This window comes from Hevea brasiliensis, chromosome 18 (assembly GCF_030052815.1).
Source record: "Hevea brasiliensis isolate MT/VB/25A 57/8 chromosome 18, ASM3005281v1, whole genome shotgun sequence".
In the NCBI taxonomy this organism is placed as follows: Eukaryota; Viridiplantae; Streptophyta; class Magnoliopsida; order Malpighiales; family Euphorbiaceae; genus Hevea; species Hevea brasiliensis.
In genome coordinates, this window is record NC_079510.1 from 42,418,652 (window position 1) to 42,442,152 (window position 23,501).

General features: G+C 31.9%; 1 protein-coding gene across 1 annotated transcript; it reads left to right on the forward strand.

The window, feature by feature from the left end:
* Nucleotides 1–15,296: 15,296 nt before the first annotated feature.
* On the forward strand, nt 15,297–22,784 carry LOC110665853 (protein POLLEN DEFECTIVE IN GUIDANCE 1). Its single transcript, XM_058140787.1, has 11 exons — nt 15,297–16,023; nt 17,191–17,342; nt 17,486–17,589; nt 17,819–17,907; nt 18,064–18,137; nt 20,057–20,207; nt 20,291–20,458; nt 21,218–21,315; nt 21,433–21,555; nt 21,745–21,813; nt 22,244–22,784. Exons 1-11 carry the CDS (start codon nt 15,315–15,317, stop codon nt 22,448–22,450), a joined length of 1,944 nt encoding a protein of 647 aa, XP_057996770.1. The 5' UTR covers nt 15,297–15,314; the 3' UTR covers nt 22,451–22,784.
* Nucleotides 22,785–23,501: the final 717 nt, after the last annotated feature.

The window sequence follows — 23,501 nt, forward strand, 5'->3', positions numbered from 1 at the left end:
AATTAATATTTTACCACAGAATGGACGCTAATATCCGAATTTTACTTCGCTGAGGGGAAATAAGGGTCGTCCTGCAATACCTAACAATTTTATTACAATCATTTAATACAAATGACTCAATACAAATCAAGAAAAGACCCAATACGCTCAAGTCAAGCCGAAAATCTCTACAGAAGTCTCCCCATACCCGCACTCACCCAACCTCGTGAAAAGGCCCAAAACACACTTCTATATCCACAATCCATATATCCACAACTCAATCACATCACACGCCCCTCCCGGGCCCATCAACCAATCATCCATCACAATATGTGAAAATTTCAATTTAGTCCTTATAAATGATCATTTTTGTAAAATCACAAATAAGCCTTAAAATTATAAAAACTTCTACTCCCGCCATTCTTAGAAATATTACAGCTATTATAAAAGAATCGCAATTCTAAGCTACCATTTAATATTTTATGGATTTTTAATCCTATTTAAGCACTAGAAAATTACTTAAGCGGATATTCATTCATTTTGCCGATTCGACTAGAACGCGTTCGATGCTTCATAATGGTGGGTAGCCAAAATCTCGATCCACTTTGAGACTTTTCCCAGAGTCGTCCGTTCACGGAATTCACGTGATCCCATTAACCGCCGAATTTCCGCTAATTGATATACTCATCGGTTCAATAATAATATATAAAATTAGGGTTCTCTAAATATCGAGGATACCCCACACGAAGTCTAAGTAATAATAATATAAATAATTATTTTATATATTAATATATATTTTTAAAATACCTTTTTCAAATATAAGTGATTTTTTTTCGACAAAGTTGATTTTTAGAGTTATATAATATGTGAATAGAGTTTTATAGTGCCTAAAATTTTTTCAAATATAAGTGATTTTTTTTCGACAAAGTTGATTTTTAGAGTTATATAATATGTGAATAGAGTTTTATAGTGCCTAAAATTATAAAATTAGTCATTTTAAAATTTGAAAAGATATAATAAAAGAATTTTAACTCCACTTACTAATTTTATGCTAACCGCCCCAAGCCCTGGATAAAAGAGGGAGATTGGTGTATAATATAACCAAAATTTCCTGGTCACACCTTATGATATAGATTCAAATGAAATAAACGCTGGGACATCCTCTACTTATGATGCTACATCTAGAGTTCGTATGTAGCGAGAAATATGCAAGAGTGTGTAATGCTCACCTAAAGTGACGCCTGCTCGCGCCCGAGTAGTGTTAAATGTGAGCAAGGGTTCCCAAGCATCATGCATTTTTGGTATGGGTAAAGAAGTAGTCCATAATACGAGTAGTAGAAGCGAGAATGCAACACAAGATAGGCATGAAAATATATCATGTAGGAGATGAGACTAATTAGGATGGAAAGGAGGATTAGGGTTGGTACTTGGAATGTTGGGTCATTTACAGGAAAATTATAGAGCTTGTGGATACCTTGGAAAGGAGAATGGTGAACATTACTTGCATTCAGAATACTAAATGGGTATGAGAGAAAAGTAAGAAAGTGAGTAATTCAGGGTACAAACTGTGATTTACCATAAAGGAGAGGAACAAAAACGGAGTGGGTATAATCATAAACAGGATATTGAAATATACTGTAATAACTATGAAAAAAGTAGGAGATAGAATTATACTAGTAAAGCTAGTACTAGAAAGAGAAATAATAAATCTAGTTAGTACTTATGCCCCAAAAATAAGACTGGATAGTGAGAGTAAACAAAGGTTTTGAGAAAATATGGATGATCTAATGCAAAGCATACCGAGTGAAAAGAATATTTTCATCAGTAGAGATTTGAATAGACATGTAGGAAGTGATAGGCAATGTTATAAGAATGTTTATAGAGGTTTTGGTTTTAGCAGTGGAAATGACGAGGGAAAAAGAATTATGGATTTTGCTATGGCATACCGCCTAATACTAGTAAATACCTACTTTATAAAAAGAGATTCACATTTAGTGACTTTAAAAAATGGACAACATAGAAGCCAAATTGACTTTCTCTTAACCAGGAAGACAAATAGAGTTCTGTACAATGATTGTAAGGTCATTCCAAGAGAGACTTTAATAAGTTAACATCGGTTAGTGGTTTTGGATGTCAAATTTAGGAATAATTGAAGTAAGGTTAGAAAGAATAGTGTAACTCGAATAAAATGGTGAGAGTTCAAAAGAGTAAAGCAAGTAAAGTTAAAAAATGAGCTTTTCGAGTCCGAAGCATGGAATGTGGAGGCCAATGGTATATGGGTACCATTGAAAAAATCAAATGTGAGAAATAGCTAGAAAATACTTGCTTGGAGAGTAGAGAAGACATGGACCACGCCTCAAAGAGATGGTGGTAGAATGAGAAGTAAGGCAAGCGAAGAAGAAAAGAGAATGGTATAAGAAATTATCTAAGTTATCTAAGTGTGGTAATAACAGAGCATATGAACAATACAAAATAGCAAAGAAAAGAGCGAGAAAAAGCGGATTAGTCAAACAGGCATATGCTTTTGAAGAGCGCATATGAGAAACTTATAATAATGCAGAAACTTATAATTAAAGGAATAGAAATTTATAGATTGGCAAGAGAAGAGTAAATAAATGTTCTAGATCTCAATCAAGTTACTAGGTACTATTAAATTAAAAGAAAAATATTGAGTGAAATACTTGGTGAACATTAAGAAGATAAAGAGAAAGAGAAATTATTTTGATAATTCTTTAATATATAGTGAAAGTGGTAATAAGTGTGAATATATATACTAGAGCAAGCAATAAAAAATAATATGAATTATACTAAAAGTTAAGATATTTAGAAGTAAGCTAAAGAGCACTTAAGAATGAAAATTAGGTAAAGCACAGTGGGTAAAGCTCGATCATGACTACCAGACCACAAGTGAAGAAGAAAGTGTTTGGGAGATATGGGAGTGGTGGCATGGTTAACTAAATTGTTTAAATAGATTATAAACTCAAAGAAATTCTACATTCTGATGAATAGAGAGGAGTATTTTAGTACTCTATGTTTAGTAAAATACAGGAGACATACAAAGTTGCTCAAAGCTATAGGGAGAATTAAACTCATGAGCCACACTATGAAGTTAATGTTATGGAGAGATTTGTAGAATATCGATCCTACGTCATGACATATATCTCTCCTGCAATCAATTTGGCTTCATGCCTGATCGCGTTCCAACTATGGAAGTGATCTTTTCATTAGAAGCTTGATGAGCTTGTATAGAGATATGAAAGAGATATCTGAAAAAGATGATTTTTATCAGTGGAGAAGGATTTTATCTTATGAGTAGTGTTCCAAGAGATGTGTCTTCCAAGATGATGTCTTAAGTGTTAGAGTGTTAACAATGGTATCCTATTTAAGTACATATCTATTAAGTGTTAACAAGTGTTAAAAAGATATGTATGAAGGAATGAAGGATTACTATTACTGCGCATTGTGGGAGAGTGAAACATAGAGATTTTCTACTTAATTGGATTATACTTAATTGGATTTGGCACAAAGCGCACCTTTACCAGTAAGCCCTTACCTTTTTATATTAGTTTTAGATGAATTGATGAAACATATACAAGAGAGTATCCCTTAGTGCATGATATTTATGGATGATATAGTTCTGATAGATGAAATGCGAGAAGGAGTCAATGGAAAGTTAGAGTTTTGGAGAAGTACTCTAGAGTCAAAAGACTTTAAATTAAGTAGAACGAAGACATAATATATACATTGCAAGTTCAGTGAAGGCCGAACTGCTGATAGGGAATGAGTTAGTTTGGATGGAATGGTACTGCTCTAAAGTAATCACTTTAAATATCTCGGCTCAATCCTTCAAGTAGATGAAGGATGTGAGGAGGATATTACTAATAGGATTAAAGCCGAATGGTTGAAGTAGAGAAGTGCACGGGAGTTTTATGTGATCGCAAGATTCTTAATAAATTGAAAAGAAAATTTTATCGTACAGCCATATGACTGGCCATGTTATATTGTAATCAGTGTTGGGTACTAAAGAAATTATATGTGTCTAAGATAAGATTTACGAAGATGAGAATTTTAAGGTAGATGAGTGGCCATACTAAACTAGATAAAGTCCATAATGAGAGTATTATAGAAAAAGTATGAGTGGTGCCAATTGAGGATAAATTGAGAGAAGGGAAATTGAAATAGTTTGATCATGTGAAGCTTAGACATCACGAGACTTGTTAAGTAGAGTAGAGAGATTTAGAGGATGGAAAGAAAGAAGGTAAACCTAAAAGCATTACAATTTACACATTTAATTTAACCCAAAATCGTTTAGAGTGGAGAAAGAGAATCCATATAGCCAATCCAAAATTGTTGAGATAAAAGTTTAGTTGAGTTGAGTTGAGTTTTTATAATAAAATAATTTTAGATAATTATTTTAATGAAATAAGACTTTATTGGTTAAAATTTAAAAATATTAAAATTTAATATGATAAATTTTTTATTTAAAAATATAAAAATAAATATAAAAATGGAACTATGTGATATGGATTTTTTAAGTATTCTTATTAAACTTGTTAACTTATTCTCTTATATATATATATATATATATATATTATTGAATAGACAGCGATTAATTTTCTGTCAATTCAAATATGAATAAACAAATTTTGGTTTTAAAAATTTAGAATAAAATTAATTAACTTACTTTTTGAAAATAAAAAGAATTATTCAAGCCCTGTTTTCTTATCAATGAATTCTCCTATTTTCGAGAAAAAAAAAATTCAAACCATAAAATAGTCATGAATATTTACAAAGAAATATATTGATGTAAAAAGTTATAATTTAACCTTTTAAAATAAAGTAAATATATTAAAGAACTAAAAAAAAAATTCCTTTCACACGGCTCTTAAATAATTGTTTTGATTAAAGTTCATCAGAATCTTTTTAAATTATATTTATTCAACAAAATTAATTAATAATAATTCAAAATTAATAGACTCATTTTCATAATAATAAATATGAAACATTTATTCACCTCCATTTTTCCTATACTTTATCATTTCCTTTCATTGATTTCCTCTTTGGATAGTCACAAGTGAGTATTTTTACTTGTGGCAATTCCTCTTCTTTATTTTCTATTCTTTTATTTATTTTTAAATTTGTGCCATTTACAATAAATTATTTAATATATTTTCTTATATCTCTCATTATTGATAAATATTTAGTGAATAAATTCTCATATCCATCATCATTTATATATATTGAGCTTTTATGATGTTTTCTTTCATTTTATTGAATTTTTTTTTAATATTTTGTTTTTTTTTAAATAATACTCTACAAGACACAAAATTTTCTTATAATATTTACATTGAAAGATTATCCAATAAATCTCATAAAAAATAATTAAGTCAAAGAGTAAGGCATGAAGTTTGCCTACTGACCTATATGTTATGTCAGCACTCAACACTATTAAATTTTTCAAAAGTTTGTTTAAAGAAAAAAAAAAGTAATTGTAAAACAAAAGAAAATAGCAGATTTATTTATTTCATAAAATTAAGTAATTTATAAATATAAAATAAAATTTCGTGTTTAATTTCAAGTTTTATTATTAAAATAAATATTTAAAAAAATTTACCGAAAACTAAAATAATACAGTGTAGCGTATTAGAAAACCACAATCAAGTTGTTTTCACAATAAGTTGTCCCATCAAATAAATGATCTGGGCAAAAAAAAAATTGCCAATTAAATTGATATTTTCTTAATTAAATCAATCTTTTTGTCCCATTTTATCTGATTTTTGAAAAAAAGATAAATTATATACATAATATCTCAATTGAAGAATATATAATAATAAAATATTTAAATTTTAATTTATAATATAAAATTTTAAAATATTTAATCTAAATAATATAAATTCGTGTAACTTTCAGTAATTAATTTTTAAATTATTTTTTTTATTAATTTGATATTTATTAAGAAAAAAATTAATTAACCAAAAATAAAACTTGTTCTCTCTTTATGCATAATCCCGACAATTTAATTATATAGATCGACACTTCAGTAACTAAAAATCTATTCATATGAAGCTATGAATTTATGAAAAAATATATTTTTTTAATTTAATAAAGATAATGTTAGCATAAATATATCAATTACTGAAATTCACAAAGAGTTTAATATTAATTAAATTAAATATCAAATATTATATATTACAAATTAAAATTTAAATATCTTACTATTATATATTCCTGAGTTGGAGTATCATTTATATAATTTGCCTTCTGAAAACAACTTTTCTTAGTATTTTTAATGGCTTTTTGAATAAAGAGATACAAATTATTGATTAGCCAGATAATAAGGAAGCTCTCTTGAGTCGGATTACGCAATCATATAAGTTTAATATAATATTGTGGATTTCAGAATAATTGAACTGGACATGATAGAGGCATTTGTTGTGACTATTAAAAGAGGATATGATGTTATTTTAATGGGGTTTTGGCTCATTAAATTCAAATCTTTTCGATTTTTGGCGTTTTAATTCAAATTTTTCAATTTTGGATCAAATGACAGGATTTTGAATTTTTGATTAAATTTTATCCAATTTTGAAATTAGGATTATGGGGAGTGTGTCCATCGTTTATGTGGCATCCAGTGTGACTTTTTTATTATAAATGGTTGAAATTAGTTGACACATAGGATTAGTTGACAATAACCATAGTTAGAATGGGTGAGTTAGCTTAACTAAACTTTTGTTGATAGAAAGTTTATTTACTAATCCCAAAATCATGTATGCAGAAAGAAAATGTGAAATCCCTAAATCCCCAACCTTGTTTCTTCGACGAACGAGAGAGAAAGAGAGAGAAAGAGAGGGGTAAGGGGCAACGAGAGTAAGTGTGAAGGAATCTATGTTGTGTGCGAATAGACACAGTGGACCCAGCTAAGCAGAGGGTGGAATCTGGAATTTGCATCGTGAGTATTATCTAGAGGTGTCATGTAAGGTGGCCCACATGACAGTGACATAGAGAAAAAGTAAAGTGGTTTCTGACTTTTGTAAGGCACAATGACGAAAAATCTTGCTGATTGGAGGAAACTGTTTAACAAAAAGAAAAAGAGGTATTTCATATGTTACCCTAACACAAGCACATCTAGCATAATTGAAATTTTATATTGAGTGTGACAGTTGATGACAATATTTAATGAATTTTGTTTGTTATATTGATTTGAATGATGTGAATGCAAACGTAAATTGCATGGTCATTGTTTGCATGCACAAATTATTGTTACTATCGTATTATAAGGGTTTTTGCTTGCATAATTAAAATTGATATGTATATTCATTGGTTTGTGATGAGTAACGGTGATTAGTTATTTTTTTTTTTAACTATGATTACAGATGTCCTGTTGAGGTGCATATAGGTGGGAAATTTACTGAGGGTCCAGTTTATACTTATGTTGGTGGGACTGTAGTTTTGGGTGGTTGGAGTGATTGCCATGAGATGGGTTATAGGGATATTATTAATAAGTGTAAGGATGATGGGTATGGAGAGGTTTGTAAGATAGGATATTTTAAGCCTAGGGAGTAATGGGACTTCCAAAGACTTGTTTGTAATGATACTGAAGTTAGAAAGATGTGGAAGGAAGGAAATGAATTTGGTTTTCTTAAAATTTTTATTGAGTTCACAGATAACAAAGGGGAGAGTTCAAATACTATTACAAGTTACCTAGAGAGAAATGAAAATGAATTTTATGGCCTATAGTATGCTTCTAGTAGTAGGAAAGTTATCAATCATGGGAGTGGAGTAAATGTTGAGGCAAATTGCCAAATGCAAATTGAAATGCCACTAAATAATGCTCCTGTGTTCAATGAAAGTAGTGATGACTCAGATGATGAGGACTTATAACCAATAGTTAATAGTGAAGAAGAAAACTCAAATGATGAGAGTTTAGTTGATGAATATGAGACAGATGATGAGGAATTTCTAATATCTTTGAAAAATAGGAAGCAATTTAAGGAAACAACAACCTATGATGGAATAAATGTTGAGTTAGTTAATAATGTGTTAGGCAGTTCGCATCCTTTCAGTACTATAAATGTGAATCCTGCTAATGATATGTGTGCTGAAACTGAGAATTCAGTGAATATGAAGAATCTGATGATAATGGGTTTGAAACTCCTTATACAAGTGATGAGAATGATTTAGGTGACTCCAATAAGAAGGAAAAGAAGAGGCAAGTTTTGTACAAGCCATGCTGTGATCATATTACACTTGAGTTTGTAATAGGAATGGTTTTTGAGAATGGACAGCAATTCAGGGACTATGTGCAAAAGTATGCAATATGTAATGGGTATAATATAGGGTGGTAGAGAACTTGTGAGTTAAAGATGGAGGCTAGATGTGAAGGAAGTTGCCCATGGAACATATATGCTGCTAAGAAGATAGGTGAAAGGACCTATCAAGTTAGGAGATATAATGGGGTACATAAGTGTTACAAGAGCTTATCTAATAGGTAGGCAATATCAAACTAGATTGCAAAGGAGTTGTTGCATAAATTCAGAAGGAACCCAAATTATGGAGTTGATGAAATGGCAAGTGAGTTGCAAGAAAGGTACTCTTTGAGGGTATCCAAATGGGCTTGTTGTAGGGCAAGAACCAAAGCAAGGAAAACACTAAAAGGCAGTTTTGAGGAATGTTATGCAAAGTTGGGATCTTACAAAGCTGAGTTAGAAAAAGTTAACAGAGAAAGGAAGTTTGAGTTGCTTTGGGATCTTACAAAGCTGAGTTAGAAAAAGTTAACAGATAAAGGAAGTTTGAGTTGCTTACTAATGCATCTGAGACAAATGGAAAGCTAGTTTTCAAAAGGTCTTATGTAGGATTCAATTGTTTGAGGAAAGGTTAGTTGGAGTTTTGTAGGCCTTGTATATGCTTGGATGGTTGTTTTCTAAAGACAGTTATTGGTGGTGCACTACTAGTGGCAAGAGATGGAAACAATCAAAATGTTTCCAATAGCTTGGTGTATTGTTGAAGATGAAAATGAGAATAGTTGGAGGTGGTTTTTGGAAAGGTTGTTTGAGGATTTAAATTTAGCTGATGGACTTGGTTTGACATTAGTCAGTGATCAACAAAAGGTAGTTTTTTTTTTGCTTTACTCATTTAAGTTTTATCTTAAAAATTTAGTTACTGATATTTTATCAAATATTTAAAATGTAGGGACTATCAAAGGCAATCAAAGAGCTGGTACCTAATGCAGAGCACATGAATTGTACTAGGTATATCTATGCTAACTGTAAGAAGACTCATAGGGGCCAAGAATTCAAATTAGTCTTTTGGAAGGCTACTAATGCCACACATGTTCAAGCATTCAATAAACACATGAAAAAGTTAAAGGAGATATCATCATTTGGATATGAAGATTTTTTGACGCAAGACCCGAAGGTATTTTGCAAAATATTTATTAACACTTGGCCAAAGTGTGATGTTATTACAAGTAATTTAGCTAAGACTTTCAATTCTTATATCTGTAAGTCTAGGACCATGCCTTGTAGTTCCATGTTAGAGAATATAAGGACTGGTCTTATGGAGAGGCAGTTTACAAAACATGTTTCAATGCCTAAATGCAAAGATATAATTTGACCTAGGATATGGAAAAAGATAGAGGTTGCTAAATTAGGGATAAAATACTACATTGTTAAGCCTGCAGTAAGCAACAAATTTTAGGTGTTAGTAGGTGAAGATGGATTTGTGGTTTGGTTGGATAGTAAATCTTGCACATATAGAGCATGGGATTTATCTGACGTCTCTTACTCGCATGCACTTGCTTGTATTTATTACATGAAGCATGAGGTAGAAAGATACGTAGATCCTTATTTTAGCAAAGAAAATTACCTTATACTTTACAATCATTCTATAGAACTATTAAATGGTTTTAACATTTGGACCCAAGTTTAAGACACACCCATTCTGCCTTTTGAATACAAGAAGATGCCTGGTAGACCTAAAAAGAATAGAAAAAGAGACCTTACTAAAGAAGAATGATCCTCTCAAGGTAAACTGAGTGGAGTTAGACTGCAAATGACTTGCCAATATTACATGCAAACTGAACACAACAGAAGAGGTTGTCAAAATCTTAACAAACCGCCAACTGAAAGGCCACCAAAGGTAATATGAATTCTACTTTTTTTTTATGTTGTTATATATCATTTTATGGTGTTATTATATTTACATTTGCTTATATAATTGATAGAATAAGAGGGGCAAACGAAGGAAAAACCCAATTAAAGTCAAGCTATCAAGTAGAAGTGTGCCATTTGGTGGAACTGTGCCAACTATAAACCAGCCATCTGGTGGGAGTATGCCAACTGGAAGTGTGTCATCTGTTGGGATTTTGCAAATTGAAAACACTATGCCATCAACAATTCTAACTATGCAAAATAATCAAGAAAGTGAAGTATCAAAGAGAAACGAAGCAAAAGAGAGGAAAGTGGTAATTTCTTTTACATAATTTTTTTTTTACTATTCAGATTATTAACTAACAAATACTTCATGATAATGTTCCAAACTTAGGCAATAAGTGGATATGGTGTCATGATTTTAGAGAATTCAAGATTTGTGTATGCAAGGGTAAAGATGTAAAACTTTTCATACATGACATACTTGCAATCTATTTTGTAATATTGCATGAAATTACATTTATACTATGTAATATTCACAGATGCCAAGAGAAAGGGCACTTGAGGTTATATGTGGACCATCAGCAACTGCAAAAGTGGCTAAGAGAATACAAACTCATAGCCAACCATCACAAGAGCCTTCATCCTAGCCTATTGGATCTCAAACACTGTTGGAGCCTTCATCCCAGCAAAATCAATCTCAACATGGATCTTAGCAACCTTTACAGTATACTGCTCCTTGTACAAGATCAAAGACTACTAGAAAACATACCAGCAAAGGGAAACAAAAGTGCAAATGATGCAAATTTGGAGGAAGACTTATTATGACTGATTTTGGGATATATTTAGGTACTGTTTTATATAGGATATATTTTGTTACTATTTCAAAGAAATCACCTAACACATTGTTTAAGTAACTGCACAATATTTGGTTATTTTGCTTATGAAACACCTATAGGGAAGGTGTATAGATTGTAATTATATAGCATTTTGTTTTCTTTTGGTTGACTTGGTAATACTATGTAATGAAACAACTTTTGGTTTTATGAATATATCACATATTTCATGAAATCTTTGATGTTTCATTAACCATATATTCTTTATACTAGTTCTTTGTAACTTAATGAACACGAATATTTGACAAGTTACTTATAATTACACATTGAACATGTTACGTATTAGCACAATTTGGCAAGAACCATATGAATACATTTTCATCACTTGGTTAATATATACCTTTGCATGCTATGGTTTACTCTTCTAATGGTAAATTTGTCACAAACACACTGCATATATAGAAATTTACCATAAACATAGTTTTCATTATAAAATAACAGTTTTCATTACCTATAAATATTGTTTTCATTACACAATAGCTTAAACAAGATAAAACTTGTTGCTAACTTTCTCTTTCATGACATTGCTAACAATAAAAAACATTACAAGCATTGAAGCCACATATAACAGCCTCATTCTCTATTTTTTTGTGCATTTTCTGCAATTTTGAATGCAGCAGTGAACAGTCATCCATTAGCCTCCTCACTTTATCCTTTTTCTTCACCAACTTTGCCTAGGCAACTTTCAAGTTTCCTTCTAACTCTACCTCATTTTGCTCCTTACTTGAAATTACAGCTTGCAACCTTTCCATTTTGACAAATATAACATCAAAGACACACCTTTCTCTAGAACCAGGTACAAGTTCATCATCATAACAAATGAAGAAATCACGATTATTGGCCTGTAAAACCACAAACCCATTAACATACTCCTAATAAAATCATTATCAACTATAAAAATAATACATATTTACCTTCCTTAGAGGACAACAGAAGAACCTTCTTCCTACGTTCTTGTGGGTGAAAGAGGTGAGCAGTGCGGCAACCTCATTGTGCACAAGGCAATACACTCGAGCAATAGTACCAGTTGACCTAGTAGCACCACTCGACCAAGTACCACTGTTGGCAGCCATCGTCGTTCAATCCTTTCGCATGAAACACACACACAAGTTCTCTAATGCTAATGTCAGCAGAAGAAGTCAACAATGGCGTTAAACAACTATCATTTGGTGGAGAAAAGTTTTAATTTAGGGATTTCTTTGGTTGTGATCTTACAATTTCTTTGGTTCAATCCTCTCTCTCTCTCTCTCTCTCTCTCTCTCTCTCTCTCTCTCTCTCTCTCTCTCGTTCATCAAAGAAACAAGGTTGGGGATTTAGGGATTTCACATTTTCTTTATGCACACATGATTTGGGGATTAGTAAATAAATTTTCTATCAACAAAAGTTTGGTTAAGCTAACTCACCCATTCTAACTATGGTTATTGTTAACTAATCCTATGTGTAAACTAATTTCAACCATTTATGATAAAAAAAGCCACACTGGACCCCACATAAGCAGTGGACACACTCCCCCTAATCCTAATTTTAAAATTGGATAAAATTTAACAAAAAATTTAAAATCCGATCATTTGATTTAAAATTGAAATATTTGGATTAAAACTCCAAAAGTCGAATGGTTTGGATTTATTATTTGGATGAGGGTACGGGAGGGGTAAATAAAAGTAAGGATTGGTTACCTCTGTTTAGGAAAAGTTGAGTTAATAGAGGGTAAGGGTAAGTAAGGACAAGCCTTACTCTCCATTACCCCTCAAATCTCAATTTTTTTAATACCCCAAATTAGGTTATAAGGAGGGAGAGAGGATAGTTATGAATATTTCTATTTCTACACCTCTTAAATTTACCCCTCTTTTACCTCTTTCCAAACATAAATAATATACATTACATCTCCTTACTTTTCCATTAATTTACTTATTTCCAAATGAGAATTTTTTTTATTGTAACTCTCCTTGCCTTTCCCCTTCTTTCCCCTTCCTTACCCTTTCTTACCATTTGATTACTTACCTTTCCCTCACCTTATCCAAACAGACCCTTATGTGTTGAATAAAACAAAGAGCTTGGCAGGTGTTAGCCATGTTCGCTCAAATCATCGGCTATGGAATGTTGGGTGGAGATTCTTGCTTTCCTTCAGAAACGCAGCGGTGATTCAAACAATGAAGTGCTGATGGTTTTCGTTTTGTGGAAAATTTGGAAAAGCCGGAATCATTTAGTGTTCAGAAAATCACGCTCTTCATCCCCAACAAGTGATCTCGACCACGCTTGCCAATTTTCAAGAATTTTGTTCTTTACAAGATACGTCCTCTTTGTTGCAAATGGCCTCCCATCAGCAACCTAGTAATCGGTTTCCACCTCATGAAGGAATGATTTAAGGTTAACTTTGATGGAACCGTAGATAATGCTAACAACAGGGGATCGATAACTGCTCTTACTAGAAACTTTGCTGGTTTGCCTTGTGGATGGAGTTGCAAACGACTTATTGGAATGAAGGATCTTATCGTGCTTGAAGCATTGGCATGCAGGGAAGCAATCACAAAGGCTCGGTACAAGGACTTCCAAAGATTTGTGATAAAGGGCGATTGTCTCCCTGTTATTCTAGCCATCCAAGGGTGCTGCGTGTCATCTTAAATCCAAGGTTTTGTTGGAGATATTATCTCTATTGCTTCTTCTTTTGAAAGTTGTAATTTCATTCATGTCAATAGGATTAGAAATTAAGCAGCGCATAATTTAACGACAATGCCTGTGTAATGATTCCTTTTATTGTAATATTTTGACGGAATTCAATTTTGTTACCTCTTGTTTAGCTACTTAGGCTTCTTAATGAATCTTATCTTAAAAAAAAAAATTGTTACCTTACATGTAGGTCATCGGAATTTTAGAGCATGTTTAGAATAAGTAAATTTCAGGCTCCATTTAGTTAAATGTGAATTTCAAATAATAAAATATTTATATTTAAATTTAATATTTTATCCAAAAATTTACAATTTTTTATTTAAAACAAAAATTCAAATCTTCAATTATTTTAAACTTACGCCTATAACAAATTATTTCACTTCAAATTTTCAAATGAAAAATATTGAAATGAATTCATCAATAATTTTAAATGATTTTTTTTGGCTAAAATTCATCAATTCATTCATATTAGAATAACTCAAAATTAATGGATTGATGAATTCTAGCAATATATATATATATATTAGCATTTTAAATTTCTATAATTTTTGAAGGATTAAGTTATTTTATAAAATAATAATTTGAGGACTCTTTTTTAAACTTTAAATGTTATAGTATAAATTAATTTCACTTTTAGCCTGACATTATAAATAATATTATATTTTATTATCAATAGGTAACTCAGTAACAATTCATTAATAACATAATATTCTTAGAAGAGAAAAAAAATACAAATATAAATAATTAAAACCTTCCACTTAGAAATGATTTGAGTAAAGTAAAATAATTTTTATAATAATTAATTATTTTTTATTTTAGATAATCAAATAAACCTTATACAATATTACCTTTTTGAAAATTTATTTCCTCTACGAGTACAAAAAAATTAAATTATTAAACATTAATTGAAGAGTAAGGATCACAATGTCGTGCTCTATTAATAAAAAATTATTACTCGTACTTAAATATTTAAAATCTCTTGATAAAAGAAATCAATAATCCTTCCAAATTGTCTATAAATACTTATTTGCATGGAATATGTTTAAATGTATATGGTTTTGTACCTTTAACTAATTGCACTTTTCATTTGTTATAGGCTATTATTTATAATGTTATGAATTTGCTTGTGTGCTATTCGCAGGTTCAGTTTGCTTTTCCTCCGAAAGCAGCAAACGCATACGCTAATTGGATTGCTAATCATGCAAGAATAGGTAAACTCTGTAGCTGGGTGGACTTCAAATCCCCCACCTCACATCCTCTCTCTTCTATGAGAGGACGGCTGTGTAATTTTTCGTGAATGATCGTCTTATTTTCCATATAAAAAAAGGTTTCTGTTTTCTCGCTCTTTATTCTAACTTCTGGGCACCGAGGTAAAATGTTTCCATAACGACGGCACTTACTCCCATGCGGTTAATTTTAATGATCGACACATAAGCACTGGATGGCACTTTTTGATTTATAATTAATTATTTTTTATTTTTTTTAATAATTTAATTAGAAATTTTTATTGCTGAATAAATTGAAAAATTTTTATTTTTATTTTATTAAATTGTATGAAATTATAATTTATTTTAAATAAAAAAATAAAATAAAATAAACACTAATTACCATTAGACAACAAGAAATGAGAAAACAAAATCCAGTCACACCTCAGCTCATAACCCGCCACAATTTTTTTGTAAAGTTCTGTAAATACGGAATCTCTAATCTAACGCTTCGGATCTTCTGTGTCTCCATAGCCATGGCGTTGAGATCCTCAGGTCGAAAGCTCTCCTTCGAGATTTTAAGCGAAAGCAGCTCCGTCGAAGAAGGCCAATTCCTGCTCTACCAATCGAATACGGGTCCGATCGAGAAAGTTTCCGCTTCTCCGGAGAAGCCGAATCGGAAGAAGAAGAAACACAGAAAAAAGAAACCGGCCGAATCCTACTCCGTGGTCCCCGAAGATCCGATCACCGAGTCACGCTTCATTGATTCCAATTCCGCTATCCAGAACGGAAATGTGTTTTTGGAGAACAGAAGCAGCAGTGTTGTTGGAGGTGAGAGTGTTGTGTATACAGTGATTGATGTGGCGGAGGTTGCGGAGTGCCAGAGCGTGCTTAGTATCAGTGGTAGTGAGTTGAGACAGAGGAATGTGAGTAATGGCGGAGGAGGAGAAGAGGAGATGGTGTCGTCTTCGCGGGTGGAGGAGAATGGGACAGTGGATAGCGGAGTGGAGGTAAGTTCGGCAGAGAAGCTGTGGAGGAATGAGCCCAATGGGAGTGCTGTTCCGAGTGCGAAGTTGGAGCCGGCGGAGTCATTGGATTGGAAGCGGCTTATGGCGGAGGATCCTAATTGTAAGTTTCAAAAATCCTTGTGCATTGCCCTCTCTGTTTCTCCCATTTGTGTTTGCCTATCATGGCATGTTTTAAATTTCAGGTGTTTACTGTTTATTGTTCTTTTGGATATCGTTATGCAGTTATACACGATCTGGAACTACAATTTTGGGAATCCTTGTGCCTGATTAGTTGTCTTCTAATGAAATTAAAATTATTGTATTCTAATGAGCGTAAAGATGCTTCTTTTCTAATTTATATTTAAACTTCATCCCGGAGATGCCAATAAAACGTCATTCATAATGGTTCTATTAAATTCCTTTGAAACTGAAATGGGGGCTGCTAGCTTTTTTTCATCCTCACATATCAGTATAAGATTGAGGATATGAACTCTGCAATTGTTAATATCGATTTGAGAAGTAAGGAGGTGCATTTGTAGAGCTGCGTTGTGTAATTGGATTCAACGTTTCATCATTTAAATGGCTACAAGGTTGTTGCCAAATGTGATAATATCAAATCATCTAGTTTAGAAACATATCAGAAACCTACTTCCTATGGTCTCTTTAGGGTGAAACTTCGAAACAGCAGGAGCATCATTTTTCATGAAGTTGTTACTCTGGAAATTCAGTTCTCTTCTCTTTGCTATTAGAAGCTCATGAAACCTTTGGATGAGATTATTAACTCTCATTATCTTTATACAAGGGAATACATTTCTAGGGGGAACAAAGTGTAAATTGAATTTTTATGTGACTATGCTTATTTTTCAGAATCCAGAAAATGGAAGACTGGCACTTTGATAACTGGTGATTTCTAATGAAGAAATTGTGAATTGAAGGAGGTTTATTGATTTGAGCCTGATGGATGGAATTTAAAGTTTTTTGGGTTGTTCAACTTGAATTTGAGCTCACTGCTATGATGGGTGGATTTCAAGTTTTTTGGGTTGTTGATGAGCTAATATCAACAGAGTTAATATTTCTCTTTATATTTTATCAACCAAAAAAATCTGTGTAAATTGTGCTATTCTGTTTTAATCATGCAAGTTCTTTTTTCTCATAGATTATTGGTTCCTTTTATTCTTGATGATAGATCATTTATTCTTTGTTTCCTTGTTTGGCATGCTATCAAACATCCTTGCTTGTTTGCATCTTCACGCTTTAACTTTATTTTTGGTGCTACATTTGCTGTCAGTTCTCTTTGCAGTTGAGATCTCGCCAGTGAAGTACTTTGTGGATGAAATGTATAGAGGAAATTCATTGAGGAGCACAACAACTCTCGGTAGTGAGAAGGAAAGGGAGAGGGTGTATGATACTATCTTTCGCTTGCCATGGAGATGTGAACTGGTAGTCTCAGCTTTCCTTTTTTACTACAATAAAAAGTGAGCATTATGCAATGGTTCTCCATGTGTCTGCATTTCCAGTTTGTTTTGGTGATGATAAATTCCCTTGCACTATCATGCTTGATTAATGCAAAAGTAATTTTGCAGCTCATAGATGTTGGCTTCTTCGTATGCTTGGATTCATTTCTATCTCTGTTAACTATCATGCCAACAAGGATGCTGATGACCCTTTGGAGGCTTCTAAGTAGAAGGTTAGTAATAGATTCATAATGCAAATGCATGCTTCCTTGCTAACGGAAGTTAAGGGATGTTGATTGGAAGATTAGCTGGTTAGTGTATGCTACTTTTCTCCATGCTTTGAGCATATTGTAGCTTACCACAATTACTTGTCTTGGGTGTTCGTGCTTCTTGTTCTTTTTGCATTGTAAAGATATGGTAACTTGTAATAATTACAAAATAACCTAACCATGTTTGTGGCAGGCAGTTCAAGAAGCCTTCTGCAGCAGAGCTCTCTGATGTTGGCTGCTTTCTTGTGTTGGCTTCAGGTGTTGCACTTTTGGAGTGCACAGGTATAGTAGGGATATACTGCAATATACATGCTCAGGATATTATTTTGTTTGTGTCCAAATTTATGACTATCATTACCAAGATAGAATTGTAACATGTTTAGAGGAGTTGGATGCAAAGTACTGATAGTCTTGTTTTCTTTAAAATTTTCACCTCAGATATCAGCTTAATATATCACATGATTCGCGGTCAAGGAACAATCAAACTCTACGTGGTTTACAATGTTTTGGAGGTAAGGAATTGTTGGAATTGATGAGATTTTACTTTAATTTATGGTATATGCTTATGAGAAAATCATGTGATTGATTAGCTTAATTAGTGTTTGTATTAAGAAGTGAATTAGTGTTTGTATTAAGAAGTGATTTAAAAAATGCCATACATCTTGTATCTTCCATTATAAATATGAACTCTTATGTATTATGCTAAGTACAAGAAAATGAAACTGTAATCCTTTAAAGTTCATTCCAATTCTCTCCCTCTCTCTCCCTTTTCTTTTTTCTTTCTAAAAACTCAACATGGTATCAGAGCTTACCTTGCTTCAATGTTGGACCACTCGTAGACGTGTTTGCTCCAGATGTTCATACCTGGACGTGAGGGGGTGTTTTGTCTTTCATTGGTTTGAGAAAAGGTAATTATGCTATATATAAGACTTAGGCAAATCTCTTTTCCTTGAGTGAGCTTTTGGGAGTGAATTAGGTCTGGCCTATTTTCTTAAGATGGTATCAGAGCCTACAAAAAATTGTAGGATTTCTACTTTCTTATTGACCTCTTTCTTCACAAGGCAATGGGTTTCAGTATCAAAAACTATTTTCCTTCTTCAGGGTTTGAGTTCTAAAGCTATGGGTTTTAGTCCCAAACTATTCATCTTCCTCTTCTTCTCTTTCTTCATGATTTGAGAGTTTGGGGTTGAAGTCCCTACTCTCTTCTTCTTCTTCATCAAAGCCTAGGGTCTGAGTCTTAGCTATTTTTCTCCGAATATTCTCATTCTTCTTCATTTTAGCATAGGGTTTGAGTCTCAAAGCTATTTTTCTCCCAAATTCTCATTCTTGATGATGGATCCATAACTTCAGCAAAAATCTAATAAGAGGGAGTGTTGGAATTGATGAGATTTTACTTTAATTTATGAGACATGCTTATGAAAAAATTATGTGATTGATTAGCTTAATTAATGCTTATATTAAGGAGTGATTTAAGGAATGCAATATATTTTGTATCTTCCATTGTAAATATGGACTCTTATTTATTATGCCAAGTACAAGTAAATGAAAACGTAATCCTTTGAGGTTTATTCCAATTCTCTCTTTTTCTCTCCCTTTTCTACTTTCTTTTTAAAAACTTAATATGTTATCAAAGTTTACCTTACTTTAATGTTGGACTACCCGCAGATGTGTTGCTTGCAAATTTCACGCTCCAAATGTTCATGCCTGGGATGAGGGAGTGTGTTGTCTCCCATTGGTTTGAGATAAGATGTTCGTGCTAAATATAAGACTCAGACAAATCTCTTCGCCTTGAGTTAGTTTTTGGGGGTGAGTTAGGTCATAGGTTCGGCCTATTTTCTTAAGAGGAATAAACCCAACTAATGACAGAATCACTTGCGGAAATAGTTGCCCTATAATTTAAAACAAATGGATGTATTATGTCCTTCTATGAATTTTTAATGCAGCTCACATTTATTAATTAATAAAGTTTAATTCATATGGGGTGGTCATTTTTGTTATCATCACACATACACACACAGTGTATTATGTTCTATTTGGCACTTTCAAAGATTCAAAGCTTTCTTGTTATAGTGGGAATTTAATCAATAGTGAATATAAGACAATTTTGAAGCAATGAAGCATAGAGCTATTTGTTTGAACACCTATTTCTCACTTCGTAAGTTCTGGTTTTTAATTTGTATTCTACTCTTGACCACACGCTTGTTTTGGTTCAAGATGATCTTCATACTTTTTCATTAGGACACTTTTCATATCTTTTGCCTGTTAGCATGGAGAATTGGAGATGCTTCTTCCATAACTTGACATTTATGATTTCAAAGACCATTGTATGAAATCGATTGCTCAAAAGCTACCCACTAAATGAAATTGTTGGATAACTGGATTTTGATTTTCTGGCTGAAATTTATAGAAACTTATTTGCATCCTTATGCAGATATTTGATAAACTATTTCAAAGTTTTGGTGGAGATGTGTTGCAGACTCTATTTAACTCTGCGGAATGGCTTGCTAGTTGTTCAGAAGAAAACACAACATTCTGGGTTTGGAGATTTATATCTGATCAGGCTTTAGCTATGGCCTTTTCAAATATCCTTAATCTGGATTTTTTTTTTCATTTATTAGTGTTGTTGATGTGTTATCTCTCCATTTGGTTCCTTGACAATTCTTACTTCTTCATTCTTTCACTTTATTAGCTCAGGCAATCACTTTATCAACTTGTATTGTTGCTCATAATAATGCCTTGCTGGCTTTGCTGGTATCCAATAACTTTGCTGAGATAAAAAGCAATGTCTTTAAACGTTTCAGTAAGGATAATATTCACAGTCTGGTGTATTCTGGTAAGTTTGTGCAATTGTTCCTCTCATCTACGGTCATTTAAATGATGATTGAAGCTGTCTGTTTTCATGTATTTATTGAATAGTGGCTTTTGTTACAAATTTAAGTATATATTTTAAATGCATGGGAATGAGGATGTATTGGCTTGATACTGGGCTGGGTTATTATTGTTGGTATATTTCTTCTTTAGAGGAAGTGTTCTGTACCTGTCAAGTTAGCTATTTCATAACATTTTTAAATAAAGTATGCAATGACTATCCTAAATACATTTATCCTTAAATTTTGATCCACCACACTTTCGGCAGTTCGCTGTTCTGTGTTTAGCCTTTACCTAGTGCACTTTTAGGCGTATCAACTGTGAATTAACTCTATTAACATCAATGTAAAAACTGATATATCTGCATAACTTCTGCTATTAAAAATTTAGAAGATTTTTGGTGCTGTGCATTCTCAGTTTTGTTGGCTCTGGAAGTTTTTTGGACCAGCATTTGAATTCATAATCATATTACTAGATTCTTCATCCTTGATTATTGATGTGCTTAAGTATCACGTTTGCAAATTATAACTTAGTAATCCCCTGCTGTATCATTTTCTTTTTTCTAATCGTGTTTCTTTCTTGTTCTTGGATTTAAATTGTTGTTATTATGGTTAAAAGGTCTTCGAGATGCAGCTATTACATTTAAATTTCATGCATTTCTTGTGGTACAATTATGTGGTTTATGATGTCTCATATATTTCTTTATGCCATTTCTTTTCACCAGATTCAGTAGAGAGATTCCACATTTCAGCATTTCTCGTATTTGTCTTAGCTCAAAATATTTTGGAGGCTGAGGGTCCTTGGTTTGAGAGTTTTCTTTTTGTAAGTTAATGGGAAAGCTGTTGTGCACTTTATGCTTTAAAGGGAAGAATTTATGAGATATTTCATCCTCACTTATTTCCCTTGCTTGCTTGTATGTCTTTCATTTGAACTTTGTAGAATGCGTTGATGGTTTTCATCTGTGAGATGTTAATTGACATCATAAAGCATTCATTCCTTGCCAAATTCAATGACATAAAGCCCATTGCATACTCTGAATTTCTTGAAGAGCTTTGCAACCAGGTATGTCTATTTTGCCCTAACCCTTCCCTCGTTAGAATATTATCCTTGCATAAATCCATTTTAGTTTTTGCTCTTCTCTGAATGCTGCATTCATATTGAGGAGACCTGAACCTTGTTTATGATTTTTTTTTTCCTTTAAATATATATTGAAGCAGACCTTTTTGGTTGGGTAAATTATATTTTTTGCAGACTTTGAATACTCAAATGGAGGACGAGAAAAAAAATCTCACTTTTGTTCCTCTAGCACCAGCTTGTGTGGTAATTCTTGTTAATTCTTTTATACTTGGTGGCTGCTGATTTAGGCCCTTGCAATGTTTGTATAAACAGGAGTCAATGTGATTCGAAGCACCAATGTTCTTGATGTCCTTTTGATAAGGAGAACATGAGTAGTTTTCTTAAGGTTCTCTGTGATTTATGTCTGAAGGAAAGTCATCTGTTTAATAGAACAATTTTGCTACATGTCATGTGGGCAAAGTTAATGGTTTTTCACCAGATCCTCTAGCTGGAGATTTAATTAACCAATTAGATTTATTTATTAGGAAAATTTTACAATGTGCTAGCTGTTTGCTTATTAACGAGAGAATCCAAAATAGTTTTCTTGATTGTGCTCCATCAATTTGTTGGCTTGAGATTGAAGATTTTAGATTATAAATATAATTTTCCCATATATTAATCTGCTGGGTTTCAGGTTATCCGAGTGCTGACTCCAGTATATTCAGCTCACCTTTTCTACAGTCCTCTCCCATGGAGGTTCCTTTGGATCCTCCTCTTATCTGCCATGATCTATGTAATGCTTACAAGTCTGAAGGTGATGATTGGCATGGGCCTACAAAAGCATGCCACTTGGTACATCAATAGGTGCCGGAAGAGAAAGCGCCATCTTCACAATGATTAAAAGTTAAAAGAAGAATACAGAATCACCTCATAAGCATCCGGTATCTGAATGCGGAGAATTTCCTGATGAAAAATTAATCGAGAACATTGGCAAGAAGCTTCTTCCTGCAGCTGTTGGACACGTAAAAAGTGCAAAAAAAAAATCTTCAGCAAATGAGTTTCACAGGAGGTTATTCCCTTCAATTTTGTTACAAAGAAAGATCATTTGGTTAATACGTTGCGCTATCGCTATGATGTACAGGACTCATCCAAATCTTTTACAGTAGAATATTGTTGAAGAGCTTGTTTGGTTCAATTTCATTTCACAAAATTTTGTGAAATTTTATTGAATTTCATATTTTGTGTGTTTGGTCTGAGAAAAAAAAAATCTAAAAATTAGTTATAAAAATTTGATGGAAACAAAACTTGCATAATAATATTTTTTTTTAAATTAAAATGCACTTATCAAAAAAATTTCTTCTTAATCAGACATTTATTTACTTTATATGCGATCATGTTAAAATTATTCACTTTGAAATTTTAATCACTAATGTGATTAATATTATTTATTACACTAATAAGTATAATTAATTAATTAATAAAAATTAAAAGTGATTTGAATTTTTAAAGAAAAATAACTGTTTAATATTAATATCATCTTTAAATTTTTATTAGACATGTGAGTTTATTTTTTATTTATTATTATATTATTAATTGATTTATATAAGTAATAATTACAAATTTATTAGATATAAGATTTTTTAAATTTTGTAAAACACTATAATTTTTTAAATTTTACTCTTCAGAATAATTTAAAAAATAAAGATAGATAAATTTTAATTTTAAAATTATACAAAATATGAATGATACAGAATTCAATTAAATTTTTAAATTTTATATTTTAAACTGTGTCATACTAAATAATGGTATTTATTTTAAATGAATTTTAATTAAAATTTATTTTAAATAAATTTCAAAATTTTTAATAAAATTAAATAAATACTGTACAAAAAAAATTATCTAAATATTGTTATAGATATATGTTTATTTAGTTAAAAGAAAGTTTAATTTAT